The following is a 20,190-nucleotide window of genomic DNA, read 5'->3' as shown; positions in this document are numbered from 1 at the left end:
CGATCGCCGCCAGGCGCCAATCTTCGACGCCCTGAAGCACCGCCGCCAGTGAGTCCTAAACCCCCAGTCTTCCTTCATTCCTCCGGTCTCCGGCCGATGTTGAGGCGCCGGAATTGGTTTTCCTTTGCCCTTAGATTTCTAGGTCATATACCTTTCTCGGCCTTTTGGCTAAGATCAAGTGTAGTGATTCTAGGTTTTAGATTATGGATAGATATGAATGTGAGTTCTGCATCTGCTTCACACTGCCGTTGACCCTTCAGCACCTCGCCACCGGAGCTTGATCTGAGGGAAAACCTGCTGAGCCACGATCGGGATCTCTCTCCTCGAGAAATCTAAGCTCGAGGAATTTTTTCAGGTTTTCTTGAAATTATTTTGATAATGGGGATATTTATTTTTATTTTGAGGAGATCTAAGCTCGTTTTGTAGAGCCTCCCATTTGTTTGAAAAATTTTAGCTAGCACTGTGGTGTATCTAATTATGGGGTTTTTCCTTAATGGGATCTTCTTTGTTGATTTTTTATTTTATTTTTGTTTTTTAAATAGTGATTCCACTCTATTTTGATGCATTTTGGTTTCCATTTTTGGGGGAGTTGTTTAAAAGTTTATCTTGTAATTGAGTGATGTAGTCCCTGATTTAGTTTTTGAAGGTCTCATGCATGGACCTATTGTTAGATCTATGCTTTTGATATGATTTTGTAATTGAGTGATGTAGTCCCTGATTTAGTTTTTTTAATACAGACTTGATTACATTTCTGATCCAGTTGTCAGATATACAAAATTACCCATTTCTTGAATCTAATGCTAAGTACCTATTTTACTATCTTGAATATGTATAATCTTTTTAACATGCTTGGTCTTTGTTCTCCTTGCTTGTTAAAGAACTTCATTAATTTTCCAGGTTTTTCCCAAAATTGACATAAAGAGGTGATCATCAATCTAGACCTTAAAAGCTAAATAGAATTTAGGAATAAGTGAAGAATCTGAGAAGTTGGCCATTAGTTGTCAGATACAAAGATTACCCATTTCTTTTTAATCTAATGCTTAGTGCCAATTTACTACTTTCACCGTCTTGAATATGATTTAGAATAACATAGTTTTGTCTCTGTTTACTATTTCTAATTGCTTATTGAATAACTTCATTAATTTTGATGGTTCCTGAAATTGTCACAAAGATATGATCATCATTCTAAACCCTTAATGTAAAGGAATTTAGCACTCAGATGAAGAATCTAAAAGCTGGCCATTATAGAAGTCATCTATGTATAAAAGGTAATTTTTGGGTTCCACGTCCATCTACGTCGGAAATGCTAATAAATGAGGTGGTCCTGTAAAGGTTCTATGAGATCGGCTTTTTTCTTTATATACAAATGTGATCAATTCTCATTGGTGGTATGTTTTGTTTATTAAATTAATCAAGGCATCTCTAGCACTAACTGGGTTTTTAGATTTTGTGTCTAAAGAACAAGCAAATTGATCTCCATGTTCTCTTTTCCTGTCTGTCAACCACTTGTCATCTAGTTTTTGCTTGCCCTGCGACATCGTCATACAAGACTCAACATGTTTGAAGTTGAAACAGATTCTATTTTGACCATATGATTTGCAACACTAGTAACAGAACAATCAAAAATCTAAGTTCTCTTTTTGATTTGGATTTATTAAAGTGTTCTCCAATTCAACAAATTGCACAAGAACAAGTACGTGATGGATTGTATGGTTACTAATGAAGAACTTTCGCTGTTTTGCTTTCTTTTCTATCATGGAAGAATACTAAAAGATTAATTTAAAGGCAACAAATGTATCCAAAGAGTGGCCTGTAAGTTGTGCAAAAGTGTTCTAATTCCAAGAGTGAGATTCAGATTTAATACTTATTTGAATTGAGGGTTCTAATGTGCTCTGCCCATATAATGAAAAATATTTCAGGATCATGGAGAGTGGAAAGTTTTGGAGCGTAATGACATTTTACTTGATGAAATTTTATCTGGTCTCATATCTTCTCCAGCTTTTTATATCTCTCAACATCATTATTACAATAGTCAAGCAGCAAAAATTTTGTGAAGCTTTGGGGACTATATTGATAGATGTTATTTTACCAATCTTATTGCAAAATATTGTAGAGATAATGTCGCTCATTTTCTTCACCTATGGTTTGGAAAGGTACTACAGAGAAGAGAATGAGGTTCATATCCTTGCTATCACAGAGTTGTCTTCGCTTTCTTTTCCTGCTTCTATAACTCCTGTTGGTGTGCTGCTGCTGCTATCATAGATTTTTGCTTTCTGTGTGTGTTTGTGGAGACATAGAATTCTTTATCATTGGGTTAGTAAGCGCATGTGAAACCTCAAACCGCCAAGTCAGCTATTGGTTTATGTAATTTATTGATTTAAAAACACCTGGTCACATTGCATTTTCCTATGGGAGCTTTGAAAACTTTCGTAAAGCAAAAATAATCTTTGATAGTTGAGGGTTTTCATAGGGCACTCAGCCAAAGGGGTTTTGAATGATAGGCAATCATCGGCAGTTTTAGTAGCAGCTCAAATACTCTTCAGGTACCTAAGTTCATTCTGCTAACTTCACTATCATTTGTTGACTTTGACACATCCAGGGAGTAATATCTCAATTATAGATTTTGCTTGCAAAGTTTGTTATGGTCTCTCTCTCTCTCTCTCTATGTATTTACAAGTTTATTTCAATGCTACAAATGATAGGTCAGATGGTTGATAGCTTCTCAAATATCAAAAGGTAAGTATTAGACACAAAATGTGTCATATGCTTTAAGAGAATACTTTGATTATGAGAAAATTCTCTGTTCTCTGCCACATGTATACTAAAAGTGAATTTCTTTATAACTGATAAGCTCCTTATGATTTGAATATCCAGTTACTAATAAATAGTTGTTGGGTATACTCACCTCCATTGTTAAATTTCAACAGTTGATGAAGAGTGTGGATCATTTCCCTTCTGAGGTGAATGTCTCCAGCAGCAAACAGAAGTGAAAGCTTAGATTACTGTTGATTTCTGATATATTCCAGTTCTCATTGAGATACCAATGTGCCTATTTCGGTTATAAAATTGTATTGCTAAATTTTCCATCAATTTGTAGATTGGAGGAGAGAGAAATATTAAACAAATTTGTTGTCATGATTTGCGTGTTTTATCTATATAGAAATTTGTGCTGATCTGTTTGAGTAAATTATACTATGCTACAGCCAGTAGATCAGAAAAGGTGAAAACTTACCTGTGAACAACCATCAAGTTGCAGATTTAGAAGAGATGAACATTCAAGGACAACATCTGGTTTCACCACTTGCAGGTTTGTCATGTATAGCCATACATTTTCACCATGCAGCAGCATTATATTCAAAACTCCTGCTGGCTGAAAATTAAATTTAATGACAGCTAGTGAGCATTCAGAATAATATTGATGTATCTTCACCACCAAATGTTAATTCAGGAGAAATGAAAAGGTACAATTTCTCTAAATCTTCAGAGCCTGATTTGCATAATATGATGTTTGGAGATCCCCAAATCTAAATCTTCAATGCTTTCTGAATTCACTCTTGTTCAGTTCTTTTTCTTTTCACCTTTCTTATGAGTTGGAATGGGTACTCAGGTAGTGACCCGCAATACTCAAAAATTCAAGTTTTTAGTTGAATGGATAATGCTTTTTGCAGATTTTGGAGAATTATGGTATAAAAGATCAAGAGGGTTGAAGATGTGAAGATACATGAAAGCAACTTTTACTTGTGTAATTAACTCGAAAAATATTTTGTAATGAAAGTACATAAATAGTGTAAACCTCTTATATTTTGTTATTACTCAAAAAACATTGCACTTTAACTCATAACATGTCAATCAAAGGCTCAATGAAATTGAATTTAGGATATTTTTGAATGTAATGAAAAATTTATGTTTTTTTGATTTACAGGTTCAACAAATTTATTTATTATTACTAGGATTAAAAATTGAATTCAATAACAAATTTAGAGATGGTTATAACCACCCTAAAAAGTATAAACATGGAAGAAATTATAGAGGCGGTTATAACCCGCCTCTTCCACTTATAATAGAGGTGGCATATCACTATTCAGAATTAATGAAAATTTAGTAGATATAGAGGCGGTTATAACCGCTTCTTCTACCATTTATAATTTTAGAGGTGATTGTAACCGCCTCTAAAGCTATTAAAAGAAATAATGAAACTTAGCAGTTACAGAGGTGGTTATAACCGCCTCTAAAACTATTGAAGGGTAATGAAAACTTAGTAGAGGCGGGTGTAAATCACTCTACTCTTCTTAATAAAAACCGTCTTCCGTAAATAAAACTTTATACTCCCAACGTAAGTTGATATAGAAACCCGCCTCCTAAAGTATAGAGCTTCGGGCTTGATCAGTATGCAAGTAGGCGTGGTAAAACCAACACTATATCTATAGAGGCGATGTCATAGCACCGCCCATAGGGCGCTTTGAAACCGCCTCTCACACTGGTGTAGTGGACGCACTAAGAGATGAAACGAGCCCCATCGTGGCTGCCGCTGTTGAGTTTGCCCTCAAGTGAAGGTTAGGCATCGTTTTGCCTTTACGTGCCATATATCATTCCCAAAAGATAGTGTGATTGAAGTGCGAGATATGCTGGTTCAAATTTGGATGGCTCAAGTGGGTTTTATTCCATCTCTCAAAGCGTCAGAAACGATATAGAAGTTGAAAGGCCATGGAGATTTTGCAGTGAATTGATAGGAGATCTCTTCCGCAAAATGTTACTCGATGGAATTGAGTGGTGTCACCATTATTATACCTCTAATGACGGGAAGTCCTTCCCGAGGTCAGTAGAGCACCGATGGTAAGATGCATGCAGATCTCATTCATGACCTTGGCTCTTTCACTTGCTACCGGAGATGAGTGCTCCACATTGCCTCAAAGAAATGAATTCATGAAAATTTTAAAAGGACCCGCTCATTTCTTATTAAATCATGATGTAGGATATGATATGGGTGATTCGTCCCTAGTGTTACCGCATTATCAGCTCGGAATGGAACTATCATTTGGCTCAAAGTTGAAGTTGCTTTCAGAGTGTTGCAGGTTGGTCGAGAAGCAAATGTTGACGGAGCCTACTTACAGAATATTTGCACCATCTAAGATATCTCCAATCTTTCTCGAGCCCGACATAAAGAGAACTACCCAGGAATCAGACTAGCTTGTTAATTTGCGGACATTGAATTTGAGTCTGTATTCCATCTTACTAAACTTCCCAGTATAGTATACATGAAGAGTCTTAGACATCTTCATCTTAGTAATTGTCATACACTAGAAAATCATGCCATCTGTCCTAAGTCAATTGCCTTGCTTGAAAACATTAACAAAATACATTGTCCTCGAGGATGCGGGGAACAAGATAGAGCCTACATTGGGATCTTGAGGTGAACATGTGTGTATGACCTCCACAAGGTGCGAATGCGGATGAGGGGCAAAAGAAGCTATATGAGTAGCAAAACAAAAACATTAAGTCATTGTACCGTCTTGGGGTAGAGAGCATCGGTGGAAAATGCATGCGAAACCTCACTTGTTGCATTAAAAGAGCTCGATGCAATATTATCCAGGGCGCAGTTTTCAATGTGGATTAGAGACGAGCGACAACTTGACATCTCGTTGGATCCGTCTCGCATGGTGCGGAAGATGTAGACAACTCGGCCCCGGAGCAATTACCCTTATCTTGAAGATCTCACTATTTGTGAAATGCATGGCATCAAACACCAATTAACACCATAGCTCGCCATCGAGCAATGCATCATCATCATTCCTGTATGAGGAGACTTTGGCTCAGTCGAATATGGCTAACCCCGGAGGGTAGTGTTTGGAGGAGGATAGAGCGCTCACACTTGTTTTCCATGCCCTGTTGAGTTGGTTATTTATGAATGCCGCAGTTGACAACCATGCCACAAATTCCAACTCTCAAAGAGTTACACATATCGAGAATCATACTTTGCGGGACACAAAGTACGCTCTCATGGCCAGCGGAGGGGTTCTTCAAGCATTTGAAATCTCTTGACGAGGTTGTGGCTAAGGCGATGTGAGGAGTTGGCTTCTGTCATGGAAGACAAGGAGGAGACAATACCCTTAAGTTCATCACTTCATTTTATGAGGTATTAATGATTGCGATCAGGTTCTCATTATCAGTGACTTTTGCAGAACCTTACCTCCTCGAGATGTCTCGATATGTCTCATTTTTGAAGACCTACTGTCTGGCCGATGAGATGTTGAGAGATTCGGAGTCCCTCAAATACTCGAATTTAAATTTTTGCAAGAATTTGATAAGTGCATCATCACAAGGAGATTGTGGTCTCTTGTTTCTAACGGATCTTATGGGTTTACGATTGTGATGCTGTCGATAGAATTACCAAGTGCCTACCGCATCTCTCGATAGCTTGTCCGTTAGCAATTGTCCAAGCATCATGTCTTTGTATTCAGATATGGGACACCTCACTTCATTAATCTTTTTATCATTATCTAAATTACCCAAGTCGGTGTCTCCTGTCAAAAGGGTTGCAAGGCCTCACTTTCCTTAAATATCTATATATATGAAGATTGTCGATCACAAGTCATTCTCTGAAGGCCTCCAACAGAGGCTTCCTACTCTTCAAGGCTTAAAATTAGTGGATGCCCCTAAGCCGAGAGGCGATGTAGGCCGGGAGGAGACTATTTCCATCTTGTCTCTAGCATCTCAGAAAGATCCATAAAAAGCAGCCCTAGAAGGACTCTATTAGCACCTTGTCTCTAACATCATGGAAGCATAAATAGTGAGCACTGTTACTGCTCAAAACATAACTACTCTCTTTACAAGTTATGAATCAATGCATTGCAACAAATTCCGCCTTTTTGGTGGCGATTTTCATCAGTCGTTTTGCTTGTTTGCTTGATACATTTTTATTTCAACAAGCATGTTTTATATGGTGCCATCTTCTCCCTGCTCTTTTTATGTTATTTCTCTCTTTTATTTCTTTTGTTTATCAAAAATATAATTATTATCACTTTTCTGTTTCTGCTTCATTTTCTGTGTGTTGTGACCTACAAAAGCAATATTTTCTGCTTCCTTGACTAATTTTTAAAACCAGAAATATTAAGACCACATTTGGCAATCAAGAGGCGACACCGATTAGGGATCGAGTATAAATTGTAACTCGTGAATATATGGAATCACCGTAATTAGTTCGGTTAGGGAAGTGTGATCTTTGGGTGTCTTAGCTATTAATATGTTCATTATTATTGCCTCAAGATCACAATCAAAATTGCAGGTATTCTGAGTTAATAAAAATCCAGTTGTATTTGTTATTCATGCAAGCTTGATTTGTGCCTTTGTTTTTCTGATCCATGTTCATTGTGCTTGCTATTGTTAATGAACACTTATTCTTGTTATCATATCATGGCACAGGAAAATAGAGGAAAAAAATGCATCTTTCCCAGTGATCTCATGTCTTTCAATGTACATAACTCTCGTGGTGTTCTCTTGCTAGTTCTCATTTATGCAGCTTCCCTGAATTGATCTCTTTGTCTAAACCAGCTTCCAATCATTTTATCAGTGACTATATTGCACCAAGTGATAATGTATTAATCTTAATAGTTCATGTGACTTGGTTACAGATTTTAGGAGGTGGAGGATGTTTTGTTATTGGTAAATCGTTCTGAGCAGGTACCACAGTTCATTCTCAGGAGGGTGTATTGTTTTGCAAAAGAATTTGGAGTTTTTCCCTTCAAAGATATGGACTTGTATTAGCTTGAATCTATAATATGATTGTCGCATATTTGATGCAATCTATGACTAGGCAAATTACCGAAGGTTATAAGACTCATCATGTTGAAGATAAAATCCCCTCAGAGAAACCAATTAATTGGCTTGTTTTTCCTGATTGAACTTTTAGGAGGGATTTGGAGTTACTGGTGGTTATTTCTTGGCAACAAGGGGGAAAGACTGGAAAGTTCATTTTGTTATAGATGGATCTTCAGTCGTTGTTAGCTACCATCAGCAATTAGCTCATTACTTGGAGAATCAAAGCCATAGTTACATGTTTTTACCCACAAAATAGTTAGGATGCAAAAATCAACCCTTTGTTTTTTTGCTGTGATTTCAGAATCAATTATAAAACTTGTGTATTGTTGGTTCTGCTAGCATTTCTCTATTCATTTTCTCCCTGCTCTTGTCAAGTTATAATCTTTTTTGTTTTAATTTCTATCATTTGTTTCTTTTGTTTGTTTTAAATATAATCCATTAGATTGAGCTCTTCTATTAAATAACCGTTGCCTTTGTGAAACGATTTCATCTAGGACCTATGGTTATTTGTTTCCAGCATCATTCTTATGTGCTTTAAATATATAAGATGGCTAGCAAGATTCATTTATTTATTTATTTATTTATTTATTTTTTTGAGTTTAAATGTGGATAAACCACGAAATTTATTGAAATAAAAAGTAGAAGTACAAGGGTAGAGTCATCTCTCACCAAAGGTGAGGAAGTACAAAGAAACAACAAAGGAGAAACAGAAGTACAGGAGAAATAACAGAAAAGGGTAAAGTAGACGGAAGACACTCGTCCCCGACATCTCGAGACTCGCTAGACGGACGTAGGGGACACCTACTCACGTGCAAAGACCGCTGCGTCGGGATCGCCAACTGAGGTAGATTTTCTAGAGCTAAGGAAGTTGAAAGAGCACTTAATTTTCTATGAGGCTTCATTGAGTGATTGCTGGTGCTTATGAGCAACTGTTGAGAACCAAGAGAGAAGCATATTAACAGTTTTAGAAATAATATTGTAATGCGGTAAAGCATTCATTTGAAAAATATGAGAATTTCTTTCAATCCAGATAATCCACAAGACAAACTGGGAAATGAGGTCCCAAAGTATTTGGGTGGTGAGAGATAAGGGATGGTAAACTGGGAGGTCCAAAGTAAGGGATTGACTCTGGAAGAGGATTGAGGTCTAAGGCTTGAGTAAAAGAAATCCCGGATACGCTTTAGAAAAACACAATTGAGGAAAAGGTGATTCGATTTTTCGATAGCATTGTGACGAGAACAGTGTATCCGAGGTGTAGTGAGATAAACACCCTTTCTTGAAAAAGATTTGCAAGAGTAATGATCTTGTCCTCCCCATCGAACCGACAAAAAGGTAATTTTATTAGGGGCAACGGATTTTCCGAAATAGGGTAATGCGAACTTCGCAATCCACATCAATAAGAAATTTGTAGAATTATTTTTACTCGTGAAATTTCCGCTTTTTTTCTCGAGCCCAAGAAGTAATGTCATCCTGGTTAAGAGAACAATCAGGAATGATCTTTAGAATTGAAGATAATATATCAAGAGAGTCAGAGGAGAAAACAATCTCCGGGTTATTTAGAAGTTGAGAAAATTGTCTGATAGTAATCCATGGAGAAATGCATTGAGAAAAAAAGGAACGCCGAGATCTTTGAGAAGGAGCCTAGTATGCCAACGATCGAACCGGAGAAAAAGTGTTAGATCCCACTTATGATAGATTTGATAAGGCGAGAATGGAATCGCAGGTTAAATGGAGATCTCTCGCCCAAAAAGAAAGATTTATTTCTAGGTGGGGAGTGAAACAAGAGTCCATTAGGATCACTGATGGAATAGTTAGACTGAATGATTTTAGCCAAAACAACCTGCTTTGGACAACGGGTGATAATTTCCACCATCATTTCCCTAGCAAAGCTTTGTTGAATTCCCCGGAGGTTGAGAATTCCCTTATCCTCCCATGTCATGAGGTCTAGAGATCCTATTCCAAGCAATCAACTCGATACCTTTGGGGCCCGGTCGGATCTTTCCAAAGGAATTTATACAAATTTTATCAATTTCATTGATCACCCAAATAGGGAGTTTGAAAACCCGACATCCAAGAACCGGGATGGTGGAGAGGGACGAATTGATGAGAGTAAGACGGCCTCCAAGAGAAAGGTAATTTCTTTCCAGGGTGTGAGTTTAGCACGGACCATATCAGTGAGTTTAGCCCAGTCTAAACGTCTTGGTCTCCGTCCAGAAAGTGGGATCCCAAGGTAAGTGATAGGAAGATAGTTCCTGGAGCAGTTTAGGATTCTAGCAGAGGAAATGATGTGGTTAGAAGCCGTAGTTTGTAGAGTATAAACAGTTTTTGAATAATTAATGGATAAAACCAAAAAGACCCCTCAAAAAGGTAAAGGATTAGTTTGATGATTTGGAGATCGCTCTTATCCTCCAACGAGAAAAGATAAGAAGGTCATCGACGATATTAGAAATGACTGATGTTAACCGATCGCTTTAAAGGGACATCGATAAGAACTTTGGATCTAAGTGCATGAGAGAACATAGCACTTAGGACATCGGCAGCAAGAGCGAAAAGTATATGGGATAAGGGATCACCTTGTCTCAAGCCCCTTGTGCATCCGACATATCCCCGAGTAGTTCGTTAATGATGAATTGGGTTTCGCTGAGTGCTAAGAATAGCATGGACCCAAGAAAGCCATTTAGGTATAAAAGCCTCTAGCGCACGTAACATCAAGGAGAAAGTTCCAATCTAAGGTGTCAAAGGCTTTTGCAAAGTCTACTTTGAAGACATAACCAAGAGTTTTCCATTTCTGCAAGTTGAAGATAACTTCATGGGCACCAATAATGTTGTCCATAATACATCTACCTTTAATAAAGCCAGATTGAGACTCATCCACTAGGGCGCTGATGACAGTGCTTAGCAGATTAGCAAGGATCTTAGAAATAATTTTACAGGTAGAATTGATAAGACTAATGGGCCTAAAGTCCGCAACCTCACCATGCGTATGACTCTTAGCAATGAGAGCAATATTGATCCAGTTAATATGCTCAAGGTTTAAAGAGCCCTTAAAAAAGTCCCCATAAAGTTTAATTAAGGAGTTTTGAAGAAGGGTCCAATGTTTCTGAAAAAAGAGAATAGGAAAGCTGTCTGGACCTAGGGCTTTATTGGGATTAAGGTCAAAAACAGCTTGTTTAATTTCATCAATGGTAAAAGGTATTTCAAGCTGGTAAAGATCAACTCTATCTTTGTAATCAAAAAGGAATTGCCAGTCGAAAATGAATCTGTTAGGGATGGGGTTCCAAAGAGAGAGCGGAAGTGTTCAATGAAGATCCTACCAATTTGATCAATACTATCGAACCAATGATCATTGTGGAGAATGCGAGAGATTTGATTTAAGTTTTTTCTACCATTAACAACTTGATGGAAAAATTTTGTGTTGGAATCTCCTTCTACGAGCCGGGTGATTCCGGATCGTGCTTTCCAAGAATTTCCTCTGCTTTAAGAATATTAAAAAGCTCGGAGCAGACTTGGGAGAGTCGCGTCGATTCATCCTCGAGAAAGAAGTCCGCTTTCTCCATTAATGTGAATAGAATTTAGTTCGGGAGAGCGGACAAAAAGTTTAAGAATTTTAGAGGCGCCAAAAGTATTCTTGAACCAAAGATGAAGTTTGGATTTCATATAAGCTAATTTCTTGGAGATGATAAAGGCTCACAACCAGAGCATGATTAATTTCCATCCACCGGCCTTGAATAAGAGAATTAATACGGGATCAAAGGTACTGTAATTTCTCAAATTTGAATAGATCGGGAGCATTTTAAAAATGGTCTCCAAATTCGAGACAAATGGGGGAGTGATCCAAACCAAATCTGGGGAGAATGTATTAAGTTGATCTGGGAAAGGAAGAAGTCCAATTATGGGAATAAAGAAAATGGTCAAGTCTAACTCAAATAGGGTTAGATTGACCGCTGGTCCAGTAAATCTTCGCCCACTAATAGGCGGATCAATAAGATCGAGATCGCTAAGAATACATTGAGGGCGGAGATATCATTTGGTTAAAAATCCCGTTATTTTTGTCATCAAAGGAAAACACAGTGTTGAAATCTCCGTAGATAACCCAAGGAAGGGATATGAGGGTTCGTAAAGTTCAAAGTTCATTCCAAAATTCAAGTCTAATGGAGTGAGAATTTGGACCATAAACACTAGTGCAAGCCCAACAGCAGTTGTTAAGGCGATTAGTGAATCCAATGGACATGAAGAAGGATCCCTTATGAATTAAGTTACCAAAGAGTTTAGAACCATCCCAAGCAATAATAATACCTCCCGCAGAACCCTGTGCCGGCAGGTATTCAAAGGTATCAATGTGTTTGCCTCCAATTGAGTGCCAGTAAGAATTATGAATATCTTGTAATTTTGATTCTTGAAAACAAACAATGTCCGGAAATGAATTTAGAATAACATCCTTGACAAGATGACATTTAGAGGGTCTGCCTAAACCTCTAACATTCCAGCATAAAATTTTCATGGAAAATAGTTTAAGATCTAGGCATAGATTTCGATGGAGATCCGGGGAAATGAGGGCCCTTAGAGGCTCTAACAGTTTCAAGAGACCGAATTTTTTCTAGACATTTAGACTTATGAGAAGGTGATCCTAGGAATTTAATGCCACAGGAATTACTGTAATTAAGCAGCTGAGCATCAGTACAGGTAGAAAAAACAGAATTAACAGGAAAAGGTGTACCTTCTCTTGGGTCATCAGGGATTTTTTTTCTTGGTGGAACGTGAAGGGAGAGGGACAAATCCTGCTTCTTCAGTCCAACGCTCAAAAGGTTTCTTGGGCCTATCGCTTCTTCTAATTTGCTTAGTGTAAGGGGGAGGATTTCTAGGTAAATTTTGTTGAGGGACAATTATAGTAGTGGAGGAATATTGGATGATATCATTCATTTGAACATTAGCAAGTTCAGTTGGGACTGGATCTTGTTCAGATAGATTGAGGCAATCATCATCAAGGAAAAGATCATCTTCTGCCATTTCATTTCCTAAAATTTCCTCATCTTCACCCCAGTCAAGAAGTTCTTCATCAGAAGGGTCTTCTAATGAAGAGTTCTGGGGTATAGGATCAAGGGCATGGAATTTATCAGAATTAATGCTTAGGACCAAAATCCAACATCCATAAACAAATATCCAATTATATCCATCAGGAATAGCGAATGACGGGGGGAGAGGTTTGAGATGTCTTTCAGTAAGTTCCACAGTCAATAGCCACGAGCAGTGATTCCTGACGGTTATTGGATACAAATTTAGAGGCTGTAAAGTTATCATCACGAGGTGATACATCCTTAGGGAAATGAGGAATAGTGGGATCAGATTGCTGATTATCTTGAGGAATTAAATCAACATCTAATGGTGGATCGAGGCGCATGGACTTTTGAGGCGAGCCCAGACTTGGAGATGGAGGTGTGGAAGAGTGTTTATCTTAAGGCGCATGATCAAGATTAAAGGCAAGAGTAGGCGGATCCCCGATCATGATGATGTGAGCATCCGTGGGAGGTCTCATCTCGAGGCAATAATTGGGAGACGAGTCTTGCGGGAATCTTGGGAGATACGATCCTGGTGCATGGAGCCAAAGAGAATAGGGGAATTCTCATCCCGTGGAAAATCAGTGGCTTAGGAGCATCCATCCATTACGTTGCCACTGCATGGCAACAATATGTCACCATTCTTAGAAATCTCCCGAGAAAACGCCAGGATCTCAGGCTTTCCGGCAATCTGCCGGTCAGCAGGAGGAGGGAGAACATTTCCGTGAGATTCATTTTTTTATTTCAATCGCTATTGATGCTTTTTATCATGATGAATGCATAAATTTGTTTTTAATAATTTGATTCATGTAAACAAACTTGAAGGCAGACTGCCTTTTTATTATTATCAAGTACTCTTTTTGTGTGGTATAATAAAGCAAGAAACATGAATGGAACATCCTGGAGTAAGTCATTGGTACTGCCTTTTCCTTAATGCGGTAGTAAGAAGACCACAAGCTTTGTTGGTTTCAATAATTTCACAATGTCTTCGATTTTGCTGAGGTTATTATAAGTACACCACTAACTACATTATTGTCTTCTTTCCAATGTCTTCTATTGATTTTTTTTTCTTTTCAATCGTTTTGGTTGAAACTTGAGCTAGATTTTTGTCGGACATATAAAAGCACTCTTATCAAATTGTGGCTGTATCCACTCAAGTGTTGGGGGTTTTCCGGTTTTAGAAACAGTGAAAAACTGCGGAAATCACTATAGCAATTGATTGTTCACTGACACTGTACACTATTACTGTTCACGTGCGGCTGGTATGCGGGTGCACACTTGCCCGTGAACCTCACTGCAAATCCTGTGCGGGTGCAAACTTGCCCATGAGCCTTTCCGTCTACCAGGGGCATTGTAGCAAGTTACTGTTCATGATACTGTTTATCGCATTGTAGTAAAAATCACTGTTCATGTGCCGGTCTCATGCTGTCGCAAAACGTCCGTGAACATAACTGGCAAACATGTGCGGCCTGTATATAGCCCTCATAAACTGCAAACAACCTTGAATTGCTTCCTTGAGGCTTCAAAGGTCTTCCCAAGGCTTCTACAATGCACCAATGCTTCAAACCAAGCATAAAACACTACCAAACCCCTCAATTCTTGTTAGAGTGAGATGAACAAACATACAACCATGCAAGAACACAATTTTAGCATTGAATACCCTTCGAATCAAGGGAAAACCCACGGGACTCCTTAGAGCCTCTTAAACATGCATCCACTATGTCAACAATGGGTTACAATGGTTCCTCTCTAGCTTACGAGAGGTTTACATGCATGAGGGGAACAATATTCATAAGAGAGGAGTTCTCATTGACAAACATCATCATCATCATCAAGATGGATAACAAACAACAAGTAGGGGTAAAAGGAATGATCAAACCTAATCAACAGGTAGTGCTTCTTGCTGTTAGATACATGTATATATGTGTATGTATATCTTGAGTATAGACCATGTACACTATACATACACATGACACTTCATCATCTATTTATACATGAGCTTGTCCATTGAGATCAATGGTTCAAGCATTTCTCTCTTCCTCTCACTCTCTAACATGGTATCAAATTAGCTAGGTTGCAGTGGCGTCGAACCCCGCCACTCGCTTCTCCGGCGACCGCCGCCCGTCCGCCTCCGCCGTGCCTATCTCCGACCACGTCGTCCCTGGCGCTCGCGCAAGCGCCTGCGCCCACCCGCTTGCTGCGCTGCCGCTCGGCGCCCGACGCCAGCACGCCCATGCGCCCGCGCACGCCGCTGCAGCGCCCGCGCCACGCGCCTCGCGCCCGCGCCGCGCCCCGCGCCCGCCGCGCCCGCCGCTGCTCGCGCCCTGCCCTGCTGCCGCGCGCTCTCGCGCTGCGCCCCGAGCCTACCGCCGCGCGCCCGCCTCGAGCGCTCCCTCGCGGCGGATCCGGTCGATCGACCATATCCCCTTTTTCCTCTCTTTTTTATTTTATTGTTTTTGGTGTTATTCTCTTGTTTGAGAATTGTTTTATTTTTTATTTTTTTTTTATTTCTTTTGTCTGATTCCCTTCGTCTTCCCTCTTCAGACAGGTCTGCTTCTCATTGTTATGCTGCTACTATATCACATCATCTGTGGCATCATCGTCTTGGTCATTTGTGTCAGTCTCGTATGTCTTCTCTTGTCAGTCAGGGTGTCCTAGGAGCAGTCTCTCCTCCTTCTGATGTTGTTTGTTTTGGCTGTAAACTTGGCAAACAGTTACAATGTCCCTATCCATTGAGTCAGTCTCAAACTAGTGCCCCTTTTGACCTCATTCACTCTGATGTTTGGGGTCCTGCTCCTTTTGTATCTAAAGGTGGCAATCGATATTATGTTATTTTTATTGATGATAACACACTATTTACCTGGGTTTATCTTATGCATCATCGCAGTCAGCTTTTATCTATATATCGCTCTTTTACTACTATGGTGCACACTCAGTTCTCTGCCTCTATAAAGACCTTTAGGTCTGATTCTGGCGGAGAATACACCTCCCATGCTTTTTCGTACCCATTTGTCTTCCCGAGGGGCACCTTGCCTCAACTATCACGTCCGGGGCTCATCCTCGAGAATGGGGTCGCCGGCGCAAGCACCGCCACATTTTAGAGACAGCTCGAGCTCTCCTGCTTGGTGCATCTCTTCCTCCTCACTTGGGCGATGCCTGTTCCACCTGCCGTCTACCTTGTAATCTCGCAACCATCATCCGATCTTGATGGTCGTGAGTCCGGGTGAGTCCCTACATGGAACTCCCCTCGCTATGATCACCTTCGTGCTTTTTGGTTGTCGTTGCTTTTGCCTTACTCTCACCTCGGGAGCGGACAAAACTCACCACCCAGTCGGTTCTTTGTGTTTTTCTGGGGTATAGTCTTGAACACAAAGGTTATCGTTGTTATGACCCAGTCACTCGTCGCTTTCGCATCTCTCGAGATGTCACATTTGATGAGACCACTCCTTTTTATGCTTCCCCCCCTTCTACTACATCTACTTCTCCCACTGTTCCTCTTTCCTTCCTTTTTCCTCTCTCATCCACTCGAGGATACTCCCCAGCTTCCACTACTTCTCTACCACGTCCTCCTTCTCCGAGCTTCTCTCTCATTCATCCCCTATTCCATCCCCTTCCTTATCGTCGATTCCTCCTTACTTCCCTTGGTTTATCCTCCTATTTCGTTATACTTATCATCGTCGAGAACCCGCAACATCTTTCACCTCCGAGCGGTCCTCTCTCGACACTCCTTCTCACGGTGATCCACGATCCCGAGGTACCCTCTCACACTTACATTCTACGTGATCGATCCACTTTCCATCCTCCTAACCGTTATGCTCACGCTAGCACTGAGTGTTTCGAGATGTCCATGGCTGTACCTGCTGCAGAGGCGAGTACCACTGCGTGGTTTCCACGAGAGCATGGTCGTGACTATGAGGAGACCTTTGCCCCTGTAGCCCACATGCATACTGTACGTACGTTGATTGCTGTTGCGGCTGCTCGAGAGTGGACCCTACATCAGCTTGATGTGAAGAATGCGTTTCTTCATGGTGACTTAAAGGAGGAAGTTTATATGACTCCTCCTCCTGGTCTTCGGGTGCCTCCAGGGACTGTTTGTCGACTTCGCCGTGCTCTTTATGGTCTTAAACAGGCTCCACGGGCCTGGTTTGAGCGATTCAGTACTGTTATTGAGGCGGCTGGTTTCACTTCGAGCATCCATGATTCGGCAGTCTTTGTTCATTCCTCACATCGCGGCCGCACTATTCTTCTCCTCTATGTGGATGACATGATTCTTCTTGGAGATGATCCCGCTCACATTGCCTTTGTGAAGCGTAGAACTCCGTGAGACATTCTTGATGACCTATTTGGGTCCACTGTCTACTTTCTTGGGTATTGAGATCACTTCTCAGTCTGATGGCTTCCGTCTTACTCAGCAGCGATATACTCTTGACCTTCTTGCTCGCTCTAGCTTGACTGATACTCGCACTGCTGCTACACCCATGGAGCTTCACTTGCAGCTCCGAGCTTCTGATGGGACTCCTTTACCTGATCCCTCTCGATATCGACATCTTGTTGGCAGCTTGGTTTACTTGGCTGTCACCCGTCCTGACATTTCTCATGCAGTCCATATTCTGAGTCAGTTTGTTGCAGCTCCTACTTCTCATTATGTACATCTTCTCCGAGTGTTCGCGCTATCTTCGTGGTACCGCATCTCGTGGTCCTGTTCTATTCACGTCATTCCACTCTTCAGCTACAGGCCTATTCGGATGCTACTTGGGCTAGTTCCCCTGATGATCGCTTTTCTCATATCAGTTCATCGTATCTTTCTTGGATCTTCTCTCATTGTTTGGAAAACTAAGAAACAGCATACAATAGCCAAGTCCAGATCTCGAGGTCGAGGTTCGTGCTTTTAGCTTCTCACTGCTCAGAGATGCTTTGGCTTCGCTCGATCCCTACGAGGACTTTGGGATACTGCAGACCTCCCCTATTCCTCTTCACTGGGATAGCACTCTGGGGCCCCTTCGATTGCTGTCCCGACCCGGTCAAGCATGAGTCGACCAAACACATTGGAGTGGATGCCCATTTCACTCGATGTCATGTTCGTTCTCGAGACAGGTGTCTCTTCATTACCTTCCCACGAGAGGTTCGGTAGTCGACTTTCTTTCACCAAAGCGCAGACTCGCGATCAAGCATCTTTTCATGTTATCCAAACTCCGGACGTATGATCCGGCCTTGAGTTTGAGGAGAGGGTGTTAGATACATGTATATATGTGTATGTATATCCCGAGTATAGACCATGTACACTATACTGCACTGCATCACTTCATCATCTATTTATACATGAGCTTGTCCATTGAGATCAATGGTTCAAGCATTTCTCTCTTCCTCTCACTCTCTAACACTTGCAAGGAGTCTCCTCCCGGAGTTTGAGTGAGATCCAGCGATATTTGGCCGTCCGATCTCCTTGCCCTAGCTCTCTCTTCCCTTTCTCCCTCTCTTCCTCTCTCTTTTTCACGATGAACCCCAAAAAGCACCCTCACCAGGATGTCACATTCTCATTCCCAATAAATGAGAGAATTTCACCCTGTGAAATTACCTTCTTGCCCTCCACTTCTTCATTATTGACATATCTTCATTTTTCTTTTTCATTTTTAACTTGGGCCAAGCCCAAGCATTATTTCTCTTTGTTGGTAGCCCACCAAATGGGCTGAAACCCAACACCAAGAAGGAAAAAACAAGGACCTGAATGTCTGGAATCCAAATGACAAAGATGAGTATTTTTCTAATTTTCAATAAGCAGGCTTGATGCAGGGTGTCCTACATGTGAACATGTTTTTCTATATTGCTGCCTCAATATATATCACCAGGACTTGAAAAGACATGCATGATCAGTGATGACAATTGAAGTAGGCATGGTGTTCTTAATTAATAGCTCATAACCATCTGATTTTCTTTTCTTTATATTCTAATAATTATTTGTGAGTTACTTTTATCCTATTAATAAACCTTCCACTTTGTTATCACCATGCATCTTCATGCAGGAAAGCACCATCTTTGTTATCAATTTATGGAACTCTTGTGGTGTACAATGATGTTGGTTTCTATTGATAGAACTTCTCTTAATTGATCTGACTATTCAAGCACTCTAATCATTTTATCAAAGAATATACTCCCAATGGTTGAAATTGTAATAATACCAAGGTAAGAGCTCAGGAGGTGCAGGTTTTTTGTTTTTTTACAAGTGTTTGATGCTAGTAAATTATTCTATGCAGGAACCAAAGTTCATATTTGATTGGTGATATGCAGCTGATTCCTGTGAATTTGGAATTTTCTTTTTTCCATTGATGATATGGACCTGTATTAGCTGATTCTTGTATGAGCAAATGTCGCAATTCTGCTAGAGCTTCTTTTAACAAGGAGTTAAAGTTGAGTACAATAATTTGTGGCTGACAAACAGAAGTTCATTCAATTGCATGGGTCTCACCTCTTGTACTGGATTGAGAATGTCAAAATTCAACATGGTTCACTTGCTCTTCAGGTTATTAAATCAATCACAGAAATTTTATACTGTTGATTCTGCCTGACATTGTTTCCATGCGTTTTATGGGAATTTGGTTTCTACTCTTTTATCAGAAATGCACAGAACACTCAACTGACACTATCAATCAGAGGATGTTCAGAGCTGGAGAAGCAGTGTAATCCAGGAGATTATTGCCAGCGTCTATTCTGATACCTGTTTTGAAGAGGGCCTATCTTAGTAAAAAAATGAGGGCCCGAGGCGAAGTTGTAATAATATTAAATCATAGATTATACAATAAAAAAAAGGAGCCCATTGACATTAGGCATGTGAGCCTTAGTGGCCTGTGCCTAAAGCTGCCAATACTTATGAACAAGCACCTTGTATTTAATCAATTGCCAAATAAAATAAATTTCACTCTAGGAGCCACCTTCAATCTCCAAATTTGGCCCATCCATGCCAATTGGTTGCATTATAACAAGAAGAATATGATAACAGGCTAATCTCACTGGGACTAAGAAAGGACACCATAGGAGGGGGATTTCATGGAAAAAAAAAATCCTAAAAATGATCTGGAGGGAAATTTCCACCAAGTCATTTTGCCCAACATCACAATGCATTCTGGATGAACTAATTTGATTCACAAAATGATTTGCTTTTAAAAGTGAATAAAATGACAAACAATGATGACCTAAGAATAAGTAGATTAACAAAAATAAAAAAGTAATGAAGGAAATAAAAATGAGTGGGAGAATCGCTTAACCTCCATAGAGAATGTTGAACATTAATCCTCAAAACTAGAGCAAACTACACATGTGAATCCTT

The 20,190-nt window shown here is 40.0% G+C and overlaps 1 protein-coding gene across 1 annotated transcript; it reads left to right on the top strand.

Annotated features, from left to right (window-relative positions):
- Positions 1-17,203: 17,203 nt before the first annotated feature.
- On the top strand, positions 17,204-19,578 carry LOC120249390 (uncharacterized mitochondrial protein AtMg00810-like). Its single transcript, XM_039257882.1, has 3 exons — positions 17,204-17,747; positions 19,266-19,386; positions 19,482-19,578. Exons 1-3 carry the CDS (start codon positions 17,204-17,206, stop codon positions 19,576-19,578), a joined length of 762 nt encoding a protein of 253 aa, XP_039113816.1.
- The last annotated feature ends 612 nt before the right edge of the window (positions 19,579-20,190 follow it).

The sequence above is a fragment of the Dioscorea cayenensis genome, chromosome 19 (genome assembly GCF_009730915.1).
Source record: "Dioscorea cayenensis subsp. rotundata cultivar TDr96_F1 chromosome 19, TDr96_F1_v2_PseudoChromosome.rev07_lg8_w22 25.fasta, whole genome shotgun sequence".
Classification (NCBI taxonomy): Eukaryota; Viridiplantae; Streptophyta; class Magnoliopsida; order Dioscoreales; family Dioscoreaceae; genus Dioscorea; species Dioscorea cayenensis.
This window is presented reverse-complemented; position numbering and strand designations above follow the sequence as displayed.

Excerpts from the sequence above, each read along its gene's own strand:
- LOC120249390 (XM_039257882.1), top strand. The coding sequence starts at position 17,204 with ATGACCTATTTGGGTCCACTGTCTACTTTCTTGGGTATTGAGATCACT. Across the intron at positions 17,748-19,265 it reads GTCCAGATCTCGAGGTCGAG|GAGTTAAAGTTGAGTACAAT; the intron begins GTTCGTGCTTTT and ends TCTTTTAACAAG. Across the intron at positions 19,387-19,481 it reads ATGGTTCACTTGCTCTTCAG|AAATGCACAGAACACTCAAC; the intron begins GTTATTAAATCA and ends CTCTTTTATCAG.